Genomic DNA, 13,560 nt, shown 5'->3' on the forward strand with positions numbered 1-13,560 from the left:
GCTAAATAAATCAACAGAAATGGACACCTGCGGGGATACATTGTTACAGTTTGTTACGGCTAAGAATCGATCGTTTCAGTGTATTATGGGAGAATTTATCTTGGAAGATAATCTGAAAAATTGCTCCCTGATGAGCTTAAAAAATACCAATTAATTTATGGCAGCCATGGTTATTATACTTTGTTTGACATTTTAGATTTGGCAAAAAAAAAAAACTTTTATTGTGGGATACAATTAGGAAATATATGAAAATAATAAATTTTCTATGAAATATTTAAAGCTGTTTTTAAAGAACTTGTCCTCTGTCAACATACGAATAACATCTTTTAAAGCAATAATCTATTCTTATAACAGTTACATTCTATTCTTATAACTGTTGATATCCTATTATTATTATGTTGTTGTTGTAGGCCATTAAGGCAAGGGGGCGATTGTTCTTGTTTTCCTGTGGCGCCATCTATGGACAAGAATTTGACTTCTGCCACATCCATATGCCACAGTCGTTTATTGGGCGGACCCATTCATGCATCCATTCATTCATCCACAGATCGTAATTTTGACCTGAACCAGAGAACGATAAATCTCCAATTAAGAATAATACTATTCATTACTACTTAGCCTAAAGTGTTGCCCATCACTATTTATAATTATTCATGAGCATTTAGACTAAATGATACCAGTGACCTCTAAGTTAATGATGAAAATGGAGATAAATGTCAGTTTAAAAAAAAAGCTTTTGTAATCTAATTTTTTAATAGCTGAAAGTTTCTCCATCGCAATATTATTTGGACTCCTGAAAACATGAGAAATCGAAAACTATATTCATTGATTTTAAATTTTTTTATTTTATTTATCTTCATTCATTTTTTTTACGAAAAAGCTAAATAATTAATCAAATATTTAAGCTATTGGTCTATAGAAAATTTCTGACAATTTCTTTAGAAAGGTGGATGGTGAAGTTTAATAAAGCTATTTAATTAGATAATTAAAGCTTTTTTTTCAATTTAAGGCATTTTAACTTAAGCTTTTAATTTTAAAGGCTACGGTATTTATTTTAAAAGCTTTACTTATTAAATTTCTTTTTTTATTTATTGACATTCGGATAATCAATTGATAGTTTATACTGAATAATTCAATAATTTAATACTTAATAATTCAATACTTAATTGTTTAATACTTAATAATTTAATGATTAACAATGTACTCAAGTGAAGTAATATTAAATTTTTAATTACGAAACGAAGAATTCTATAGTAAGAAACTAAATAATAATAATAATAAATCATTCATCGGAAAAAAAAAACAATTTTGGAAACCGAACGTTATTAAAATAAAAGTTACTAAAGTAAAAATATTTTTTCAGTAATTGAATACATAGAATCATTATATAAATACATAGAATGACCACATGAACATATATTTGATTACATGGAATAATCATATGAATATATAGAAACCAAGTAGCAGAAATTTCTGCATTGTCTCATTCTTATATGAGTAATAAAAATTTAAATAATAAAATAAAATAAAACTCTGCCATAGATTTTAACTCAAACTCCGTGAGGTAAAATAACAGGAATAATACACTATAGATCGTTTTTTTTAGTTTCATTTAATTTTGACTGCACTTTTTAAAAAAAAAAATTAGGATCATTTCTTTTGCAAAATCTCAATAAATATGCGGCGCCGTACCGAGCTACTTTGCATAAAACAGAAACTGTTAATTTCCGCACAATATATTTGCCTTTTAGATCAAAAGAAAACGATAAAGAAAAAGCTTTAGGATAATTTATTACATAAAATCTTTCGATCTATTTATTGAAAATGTCACGAAAAAAATTGAAACATTGTTACTTATAGCCATCGATCAATCCAATGGAAATGCTGTAACAAAGCAAGGCATTTTGAATAGATTTGTTACATAAAATCTGTTATCTATCAAAAGGGAATGTCATGAAAAAGTAAAAGCTTTAGAAATGCTATTGAACAGAATCATCAATCTATTTGATAAAAATGTAACAAAACTTGATTCAATGTCACGAACATTTCATACTATTAAAAAATAAAAAAAGTAAAACAAGTTAAGTAAAAAGTAAAAACCTTTAAAGAGTAATTCTTATAAAATGTTTAGAACTGTTTTTTTTTTTATTTCCTTGTCTTTATTTTTTTATGTTACTAATCAACTAATATTTTATAACAGAGTCGGTCTTCCACTAATTAATAGCATATTTTAGATCACAATTGGGTATACTATAGCCTACGTCACAGGTTGTGTTATTCCTACTAAATTTAACCCATGAACGGCATTTTCTGCGAGCCTAACTTCAAGCCACAAATAAACAAACGAAGTGTTTGATCGTTTAAATAGCTGCTCGCCAGATTTTATTGCATTATAAAGAAAAGTAATTGATATTCGATTTTTGATGAATAATTGATTTATGTGGATAGTGGCATTTATGTGGATAGTGGCATAGAATTTAGCATTGCGTCATGGTAAATGTTATTCCTACTAAGTGGAAGTAGTTGTGTTTTTTTTTATATTATACCCAATTTCACCCCTGCTTGCTCCTATACGTTGTTCTATAAAGTCTAAAAATATTAAAAAAATAATTGGCAAGCAAAAGCATGAATAAAAGTAAAAATATTAAAAAATAACGGGATAGCAAAAGCATGAATAAAAGTAAAAATAGTAAAAAATAACGGGCTGGCAAAAGCATGAATAAAATAAAATTAACACATAAAGAGATAAACAAAAAAATAAAAGCAGACGATAAAATTAGAAAACTTTTTGTAGAACAACAGAAAGTTGTTGGTTTTTTTAGATATTAGTTTTGTTTTGGAACTTAAGTTTTCATATAACCCGTTACGGGTTTTTCTAGTTTGTTTTATAATATTTTAACTATCTTGTTACGGGTACTTCATATTTGTTACTGTTTGTGTTGTTTGAGAATAAAAGTTTTTTTTATAAGAAACAGATCTGTTATTTATATAGCTTGATACGTTACACTCTGCTTACTAGTCCCACGATTACTTTGCAATCATTTTTATTTCTTGATGATAGACAGTTTCGAAAGTCAAAATTAAAAATTAAACTAAATTATTCCCGCAATAGCTCATTGTGGACCAGGGGGGGATATATTGGCAACCCCTAATAGCACCATGTACTTTTAAGAAGAGACGTTGATATGTTGTTAACGAGTAAGGTTGTTCCATGAAATGCTCGTTTATTTACATATTTTTTTTAGAACTGCATCATCTTGTCTATAAATGTTACCTATAAATGTTTATTTCGATGTTTACAATGATATTTAAGATAATTAAAAAATCTCCACAACAATAAATGGAAACGAACCTAGCACTGTTTAATAGCTATCAACCAGTAACTAAATGCCTTTATCATATAGCATCCCAGAAATAGGTAATACTGTGCAATTACTAAATAAATAAAAAATAAAGAAATAAAAATTTTAGCTTTCAATATTGGGTCTACCTGGGCTACAAATAATCCTACAAATTCCATCAATAAGATTGTATAATATTAACAACTATCATTTATTCAATTAATTATACTATTTTAGAAAATAATGCGCAGATGATTTAACATCATATGACACTCATAGTTTCATTAATAATAGATGCATAATAAAATGGATATTTTTCTTGACAATATTTACCTGGTCAAATGTTTAATTCGGACGCTGGGCTGAGGGACTCCACCCAGTTCTTTGAAGCTATCCATGGTGTCCGACATGGAACATAAACCACCCTATGCAAACATAAAAAGAAATTAATCATCGATATATGATAGTACGAATTAAAAAAAAATGTCATAAATGCTTTTCGTTTAATGATCAATAAATTTTTTTCGTCTAATACTGATAATAGAAATACTAATTTAATATCATACCATAATATATACTATAATATAATTACTTAGAATAATAATAAAATAAAACTTAACAAAACATATTTTCCTTTTTTATAATACAAACTAATATATTATTCAAAAAAACACTTTTTTTTCTAATTATGCAGACATTGTTTTCAAGAATATCTAATATTAATAATGGAATATGAACATTTTCGAAAAAATATCTTAATTAAATATACATCGTTCTTGTTCTATTTAAGCTTATCGCAAATTAAGACTAATTTGGATCCCCTAATCTGGTATCCAAAAATTGCATAAAGAGTAATTTGGTCGCCTAATTTGGCTCCGCTAAAAGTGCATAAAGAGTAATTTGGTCCCCTAAGAATACATAAAGAGTAATTTGGTCCCCTAAAAGTGCATACAGAGTAACTTGGTATAACCTAAAGGTGAATAAAGAGTAATTTGGTAACCTAAAAGTTAATAAAGAGTGATTTGGTCCCCTAATTTGGTTCGCCTAAAAGTGCATGAAGAGTAATTTGGTCCCCTAAAAGTGCATAAAGAGTAAATTGGTCTCCTAATTTGGTTCCCCTAAACGTGCATAAAGACTTAATTGCATAAAGAGTAATTTGGTTCCCTTAAAAGCGCATAAAGACTTAATTGCATAAAGACTTAATTACATAAAGAGTAATTAGGTCCCCTAATTTGTTTCTTCTAAAGTGTATAAAGATTGCCCAAATGATAGTGTCAAAAATACAGTGGCGATAGCGCCAAACTCCATCAATGTTATTTTTTAGGAAAAGATTAGTACTCCCAGAAATTGTATAAAACAAATCAAGTAGTTTCGATCTGTAAATAGTTTTGATCTATAGCTTGAAGTAAGTCTAAAGTTGTGCTAAGATGGATGCGTACAGAGCAGAACAATAAGCTGCAATACGCAAATGCAGAATAACACATGATATATCAAAATTGCTTAGTAGTGATATCGAGCTTGATGAAGATGATTCTGTAGCTGACATTGGTTGTTAGTTTTATTTTTAAAAAGTGAGCTTTGTTGCACACACAAACTAATATATTCCATAAATATATGGATGTCCTCGAATTTTAAAATTTTTTGAGGACGCTCAGCTGATTTGTCCTCAAATCACGTTTTAGAAATCTGTGGCTACCTTAAACTTAAAGAAAGTGTTGAAATTAAAAATTAAAAAAAAACTATTTTAATTAAAAAAATTCAGGGAGCAATGATCTATATAATAAGTAAGCACTTTTGTCAACAATAACAAATGCTGTGAATGTAAAAAAGAAAATTCTCAATCTTTATTCTATGCCTAACGTGGGAGGTAACATAAAAATAAAAAAAAACATCACAGAAATAAGTGAGTTAGAGCGTTCGAGTGATAATTATACATTTTACGCAATCAGGGCTACCCACGATGACATCTTCCCATTAAATAGGTTCATAAAACACGCCCCTTACTGTGCAGACGGTAACTGCGCAACTGTGTGATGTCCTTTCTTTAAGTGCAAAAGAGGTGTTTATGAGGAAAGACGAATCTAGTTGATTAACTGAGACCACATAAGGAAGGTCACAATCACGCATACCTAAATCCCAAAAGAATCATTAAAAAGTGCAATTAGAGGGTGAAAGTACTGAAATTGGCTGAATTAATGTCTTTGGCGACGTAGAAGAGGATTCTTAAACAAAAGAAAAATCATTTCTAGGAAGTGTTGTTAAATGATGTGTAATTAACAGCAAATCTCAAATTACCATGGCACTAATTTATAGTACCGTTCCAAAAACTTTTTTTTATGTGTGTAACTAGATAAGTATTTTTAAAACATTTAAATATATTTAAATAACATCAATAAAATTTTATAAAAATATTGGCAGTAAGATGGGAAAAAAAGATTTTTTTTTCAATTTATCATTCAGCACTAATCGTCTTCAACGGACAGCTGGTTCACCTTTTGAAAATACGGACTGCGGGTGTGGTGATCTTATTTTATTTCATAATCGTCGCTGAACAACCGACCTAATTTTGAGTTTACCACTACGAATATTTAACTGTATAACCCTGTAATTTTGAGCCCAATCCAGAAGACAAGAGAAATTCTGGATTTTTTTGATGAAACTTACCCGCATTTGTGTCACATGGTCAGAAAAAACACGGTAATCTACCACGGTTAGCCTGACGGTAAGGGGACTCAAACCTATGATCAGTCTACCACTGAGGATATTTTACGTCGGCACAGTGGGCGTTGCGAGCCGGGTGTGGAATTCGTATCGACCAGCCTTTGTTGGGATTCGAACTCGGACCTCATAAGGAGCTGGGTCTTCTTGATCAGTTACTATTCCCATAATTATTCAATTAAATACCTATTAGCAATCCCATATAATTTTAGAAAGCATAATTTCAAAATAGCTAATGTTACATCAGGTAACAGAGTAGAGTCTTAAAATTCCGTACCAACTTAATAAGGTTAAACTTTTCCACCTAAATAATTTTTTTTTAAAAAAAAGGTAGAAGTTAAGCATTATTATTCTGATATCGTCCCTTTAAAAACACTAACATCTGTATTTTTACTCCAACAATGATCTACTGTTGGTTCGGCGGCAATATTTGAAATTTCAGAAAAAAGACAAGAAAGGAATATAAGAGAAAAGAAGAAGAAAAGAAAGAAGTTAAAAAAAGTAGAAATTGCTGTAAAAACAATTCTACTCAAAAATTTACAAGTAGGGCTTAGAGGTGCATTTGACAGAACTTAGGTTGACCTCGACCAACACATTAAATAGCATAAATACAGCTGCTACCACTGCCAACAAATCAACACAAATACAGGCAAACTCTTTCTGTTTTTTTGGGTATATGAAGCAGAAAAAAGAAAGAGCTTTTCGCCTTTAATAGATTTACTTAATTTCTGCGATTAGAATCCCTGTTCTATTCTACTTGAGAAATTACCTTCAAGAGTTGAGGTAACAAATATATGACACCTTTTTGACTTAATTTTTGCATAAATATAAATACTTATAATTTATAAATAGATAAAACATTTCAGAAAGGAAGATAAATGTAAGGGCTTTTAAAGAAAATGAAATCGTTAGATATTTCAAGTTAAATCTGTTATTTATGCAAAATTTTGCAAAATCGACGTAGGCTTTTAAAATTATGAAAACACAATTGTAAAGATTATTGGGAAATAACTTGTCTTACCTTTACTTAACTATCTATTTTAGGAAAAAAGGTTTAAAGAGTTTTTATAATAACCAAAGATGAAGTAGGAATTCAAAAAATAAAATTGCAGTGGTAATAATAATACAATAATTGTACCTATGTTGAGGTTGTAAGTAGTTTTTAAAACTTTTTCAAAGTTTAAGATTAAAAATACTTTCAATCTTAAGCTTTAAAATTCGTCTAATAAGTTCAATAGAACGAATTTTAATGAATAAAATGCAGCAAAAATTTATTCAAAAATGCTAATTAGTAGATAACTGAATAAATAATGAAATTTTGGATGCATTCTCTGTAGGTTAACATGGATGCAAAATCTTTTTTTTCCTCTGAAGGTGACTTTCAAGAAATAATAATTATTGCATGGCAGTCTAGGGGGTTGGTGAGTAAAGTAAGCAAAGGAGAAGAGATGCATTCTTATATTACAGAACACTATATAACTCACAATACATAAAAAAATATCTGATGAACAGAGAATGATATTAAGAACAACTCTTTGAAAGTTTCAGACTTGATCAATGGTTGTCGAACACGAAATATTCCAATACCTCATCAGTACATATTTTAAAAACAATTTAACCTGGGCTTTGACTACGACAAGCTGAATGTCACATCAACAACTTATGATAGAAGAACAACTTAAAAGGGGGTTATTATATCCAAGTTTCCTTTTACGACTTATCAACAACATTCCATAACTTATAATTTTGGCAAAACATTTCAGAATGGTTCGCAATCTATGATAAAATATGGAAACAAACTGTCCTAAGTAAACCTCAACTCTTTAGTTAATGAACATGGTTGTTTTTTTTCCTGCTGTCAATTACGACAGAGCTCCTTTCATTATTTATGTCACCGTCTAATCTTTTAACAAGGTCGAATCATTTAAGCAGTCGAATTCTCCCACGGATTCTTAAGAGGAGATCCTCAATTCATTTTGACAGATCACGGTTGAGTCGGATCAACGTGATGCTAATCAAGATCATTACAGGTGTGCAATACCACGCTATGATGATTAAAACATGAGTGTTCCTTTTTTGTGATTTTTAATCACAGGCATGCTTATTACATTAACTTTTGCATGAATATGCAAGCTTAATGCAGCGCATGTGATTTGGGTAATTGATATGCATGCTGATTGGAATAATTTTGCATGTTCAGTAAGAATCCCTTAAACTAATAAAAAAAATCTCGATTACTTGGATTTGCATACATGAAATAGCGAGAAAATTTTTTTTTTAAAAAAAAGTGGTCTTTGAAAAAGATACTTTTTATGCGCGATAAAATTGGGAAAAAACGGTTTTATTTCTATCAAACCTAAAATAAAAAACGGAGAACTTATCATTTGGGAGGTTTTACGGAATGAAGATAAAAATTATTTGTTAAAATGGTATTTTGGCCCATATTTTTCGCTATAGAAATAGAAAGGGAATTATTTTTTCATATTTATTATACTTAAAAATTATGATTTACTTTATTTTAGTTTGTGTATGTTAAATTGTTTATATTTAAAAGTGGTAACTTTTCCAAGGGCTAAAAAGTATTTGCGAAAAAGGCTTCCCATTTGGCAAAGAAAAGTTTAATAGTTAATCGAAAATGCATGGTTTGAATGCAAATGAAATGCACAACAATATGTAAACACTTCTTTATTAACTGTTAGGGTTCAGGTTTGTGCAGAAATCATATTCCTACCACTGGTTTCTTTACCGGGAAAAAAAATTCTGTGCACCCAAATGATGGCTCTAGGCGTTAATGGGTTAACAGGGCACTGAATAAATATTTAAAATGAATGAGCGATATTTTTTGTCGTTTCTTGATCTTAAAACACGTTTGCTACCGATCTCGCACCAGAGCAGGATGACACTTAGAACAGTGGTTACCATCTAACGGCCTGCGGAATCATCCGGCCCATGAAGCCTTTTTTTGTGGCCCGCGAACTAAAATATGTTAGTTGCCATTTTTTTGTGGACAATTTTCGTAAAAAATCTATATGGGTTTAAAATACTTTCCTTTCGCAAAAAATACTAATTTCTTTTCTGTGAAATTTAACGTACCAACGGTGCAAAAAAATTTATCTCAGGTAAAAATCTAATTTTTATTATAATTTGTAATTTAATACTGTTGTTTTTTACAACTTGATAAAAGTGTGGCAAATTAATATTTAATGTTCCTTCAAACATAAAAGAGTCCTATATGAAATTTTGATAAAGTTGCGGCCAGCATGATAGTTGCGTTGTAAGTTGCAAACCCCTGCTCCAGAAAAGCGGTTCCCAATTTTTTTCGGCTACGGAACCTTTAATAATCAACCTTCTTCCGGTGGAACTTGATAAATACAGTTTATTAAAATAATCGTGATTATTATCCCCTATAAAATACTATTTTTAAAATATTTAATTAGAAGAATGAAGACTTTGTATCGTTTTATCGCTGGTTATTTTAAGTTACGTTTTTTGTCCGTCAGTTACATTTGAAGTCACTGAGCTATATCTAGTTTAGTTATGAATTTGTTTCTAAATAAGCTGAATTATGATTGACTTTAAAATTGAAACTGAAAAAAAACTGTTCTAAACGTTGAAAAAGGGTGTTAAGGAAACATTTTAATTATTTCTTTGTAAAAGAATTTAACTATTTTATTTTGATTTACAAAGCGCTATATGAAATACTATGAATATCTTATAAATCAGGGTTGGCTTTTTGCCGGCAGAAACTGGTTTTTGCCATGCCAGTGGCAGAAACTGGTTATAACCGGTAAAAACCGGCAAAAACTGGCAGAAACTAAAAAAAACTTCTATATTAGTTCTAGTAATTGCTTAAAGACATTTTGTTTAAGTAAACTGAAAAATTTAACTCCATGTAACCGTAACAAACTTTTTAATTCATTGTTTCTAAATATATATTATTTTGTTTATATTTAATATAAAGAGTGCAGTATATCAAATATTTATATAAAATAAAGAAAAAAGTAATGTAATAATAAATATAAATACTAGATTTTAGTTTATTATATTAAATTCTGAAATTCAGTAATTATTATCATTTAACTCTTAACAAAACTGAATAGAGCTATTTTCAAATAGTTTTTTTCTTTTCAAGACATAATTTACATGGCAACAATCCAATTATTATAACAGTAACAGTTTTAATCTTTTGTGAATGGCAATGCCTGCGAGTTCTGCTGGACTTGAGAGAATCTTCTCAAAATTCTCGTTCGTGCATAGCAAATTGAGAAATTTTTTAGGTTTAGAAACTGCATCAAAACTTGTCTTTTGTTATATACCAGTCTACCAGTGGTTTTAACCACCTCGGCAGAAACTTGCCAACCTTGTTATAAATGCTTGTAATTCTAATAACAACATATTGAACTAATCATAATTTGTTCAATATGTCGTTAATAGAAATATATTTTCCTTTAAAAAATGCCATTTCTATTTCATTGACAAATTACTTGAAATTATCTCATAAAGGCAAGCGAAAGATTAAATAAGTTATAAATTATAGCTTGGATAATAAGAGAGTATAAAAAGTACCAACCAACTAGAGGTTATAAAAGTACTCATACCTGGTTTTAAAAAGTTTTAACTAGCAGAACCCCTTTAAATTCTTTTACGCTGCTGGGGAAGACATATTTGTCTACTTTTGTTTATTCCTCTATTCAATTTAGTAAATTTTAGTATACTTTAGGTTCTAGTGCTAATTAATAAAACATTACGCTTTTGTTAGCATTTTCATTCGTGGTCAAAAATAAAAAGTTAAGAAAAAAATATGCAACTTTTTCAAAAAAACAAATAAAAAAAAACTTATTTGACTATTTTTATTCATTCTTCACTTGAATTTAGTAAATTTTTGTATATTTTAGGTTCTCGTGAAAATAAAGAGTTAAGAGAGAAAAAATGCGCAACTTTTTTGCAAAAAAACGAAACAAACATATTTAACTACTTTATTTTTTCAAAAAGTTGTATAAAATCCTAAAATAATGAAACTTTCTTATCTATATTTCATTAATTCATGATACCATTTAGATTAAAGTTTAAGGAAAAACATTAAAAATGATGCAATTACTTAAATTCTTCGAAGGTCTTAAACGCGAATTACGAAATAAGGTTTTTTTCCTCCTTATTTCCCAAATTACTGCCAGTTTAGATTTGTTGGCAATAAATTGATGTCAGAATAATTTTCGTAAAATAAAACATAATACAGAAAACACTTCTCAATTAGGCTTGTAAGTAACAAGAAATACTAAATAAGCTCTGAGAAAGGTAAATTAACGATTACGACAGGTTTTTTTTTCTCCATAAGACTGGCGTCAATTGTAAAAATAAAACATCTTTTCAATAAAAAAAAATGCATCTTCAATCAATATTACTGAGAAATAATTATTCAAATGTCATGCAATCAGGTCAATGAAAGAAGTAAATAATCGATATTTTTAACATCGATTTAGAAAATTACCGGATTATTCCGAGCTGTCTCGTAAAATTTTTCTTCATAAAGTTAGTTAATTTCAGACGAGAAAACAAAATAGGTCACCGCTGGTTTAAATGCGATAAATCATCGCAATTATGATGCATAAATCTTCCACTTTTAATAGAGAAATTGTTCCCTTACTTATTAACGAATAATTTCTTTATTTGTTTTCGCTCCAACTGCAATAATTTCTGATCAAAATATTCAAAAATAGGAATATTTAACATAATAACTACTTTACGCGTAATTAATTCAAATTTTCACACGTCGATGTTCATGAAATTAAAAAAATTCTTAGCAATCATATTTTACACTGTTTTTTTTTCTTTTTTTTTAAAAAAAAAAAAACTCGCAGTCATATGCACACTTTTTTTTTCAACCATACACCTTAAAAACAACTTTTATGCTTTTAGAAAACACTTTTCTTAACCTTTTGGGGACGGGTGATTCATAAAAGCATTCGTACAAAATCAGAATCAGGATGTAAATAAATAAAAAACGGTAACTTAAATGTAGGCTAATTTAACAGCCTTACTTTGCCTTTACTTTAATTTCTGTTAGCTTAATCATATAAATAATCAATCTTAGTTCAAATTATAACTAAATAATTTTATTTTGAACTAAAGTAAGGGTGAATTAAATAAATCAAACAATTATAACCCCGTACACAAATAAATTGCTAAAGAAATACTTTGGTTACCAGTTTTATCTTTTTACCCTGATTAATACGGTTTTATGCTGGCACGTATTTGTGACAGTCGGCGCGAAAGGGTTAAAGTTTCATACTTGTTAACTAACTTGTTCTACTAATATTAAGTAATTCTGTTGATAAATACACATACTAATCTCCATGATTTCAATGAACTTGGTATCGTTTAATTATTTTAACCAGAGCTTCTAGCTATCTACGCTTTTTTGGGAAAATTTTATTGGAAATGGTAGCTAAATTAATGTTTTCAAAGTTCGTTAAGTCCTTAAAGAATTTTTAACGTGATAGCTAAATTTAGAAAATAAATTGCATTTGAATTATTTTGCATCCACAGCTATGCGACCATATGCATTATTTACAAATAGATACATATATCTGCAAAATTGGAAGTATATAATTTTTAATTTTAAAGTGAAAGCTAATAAAAGCAACTATAACTTCTTTATTTATAATATCAATGTTACCGTATCAAGAGAATGTCACCAGTGAATGTTAACAATCACATAGTCGCTTTGGTGAATGTCCGAAATATTTGTTATATCCGATTTGATATTAATTTATTCGTTGATAGTAATATATTTATTTATTCGATATTTTAATATCTGCTGAGGATAGATTAGGAGAAACATCAGTGTTCGGAGTACCGGTTAAATGCATACTGAGCAGTGGCACGTGACCTTTAAAAAAGCATTGATGTAGGGCATACCGGGCAATGGCACTTAACTAGACCTAGGTTATATTTCGGACATTTACCAAAGTGACTATGTGATTGTCAAAATTCACCGGTGGAAGTTAACAACCACCAATTTCGGTCGTTCACAATAACATCAACACCGCATTTTAAATTTTAAAACTTATAACGAACTAGCTTTCGTGCAAACCCTGCGTTTTAATAAATCATTCTTTGTTTTCTAAATATGATTTTCAGTTATTCTTCCAGATTTTCGTCAGAGATTTGATTCTTGTTTTAAAAATAGTAACAAATGAAGATTTTAATTTTTTTTTATTTTTGACACAGATTGATTTATAATGATTTTGAACACCAACACAGATGAATAATTTAAGTAAATAAATAAAGATCCTAGCAAAGTTTAGAAAAATTCTTAAGTGTTTAAAATAAAATGCCACAAGGATGGCCAATATTCAGTGTTATTAGGATAATAAACATATGATGTTGTGATATATGTAATTTTTTATATCACGTTATATAACATTATATGTATAGATATATATACATGTCATTTAATAGCATTTGTTCTAGATATTAAAAAGATGGTTAATATACACTA

At 28.9% G+C, this 13,560-nt stretch overlaps 1 protein-coding gene across 4 annotated transcripts in view; it reads right to left on the reverse strand.

Annotated features, from left to right (window-relative positions):
* The window catches only part of LOC107436825 (uncharacterized), a 222,406-nt gene that overhangs the window by 102,533 nt on the left and 106,313 nt on the right, over window positions 1–13,560 (reverse strand). For all 4 annotated transcript variants that reach the window (XM_043039220.3, XM_043039221.3, XM_087158973.1 and 1 more), the window contains one exon: window positions 3,675–3,766. In XM_043039220.3, coding sequence (XP_042895154.2) covers window positions 3,675–3,766 — 92 coding nt within the window. The remainder of the gene's footprint in view (window positions 1–3,674; window positions 3,767–13,560) is intronic.

Source organism: Parasteatoda tepidariorum, chromosome 3 (assembly GCF_982258835.1).
Source record: "Parasteatoda tepidariorum strain Cologne lab strain chromosome 3, Ptep-v5.0, whole genome shotgun sequence".
NCBI lineage: Eukaryota > Metazoa > Arthropoda > Arachnida > Araneae > Theridiidae > Parasteatoda > Parasteatoda tepidariorum.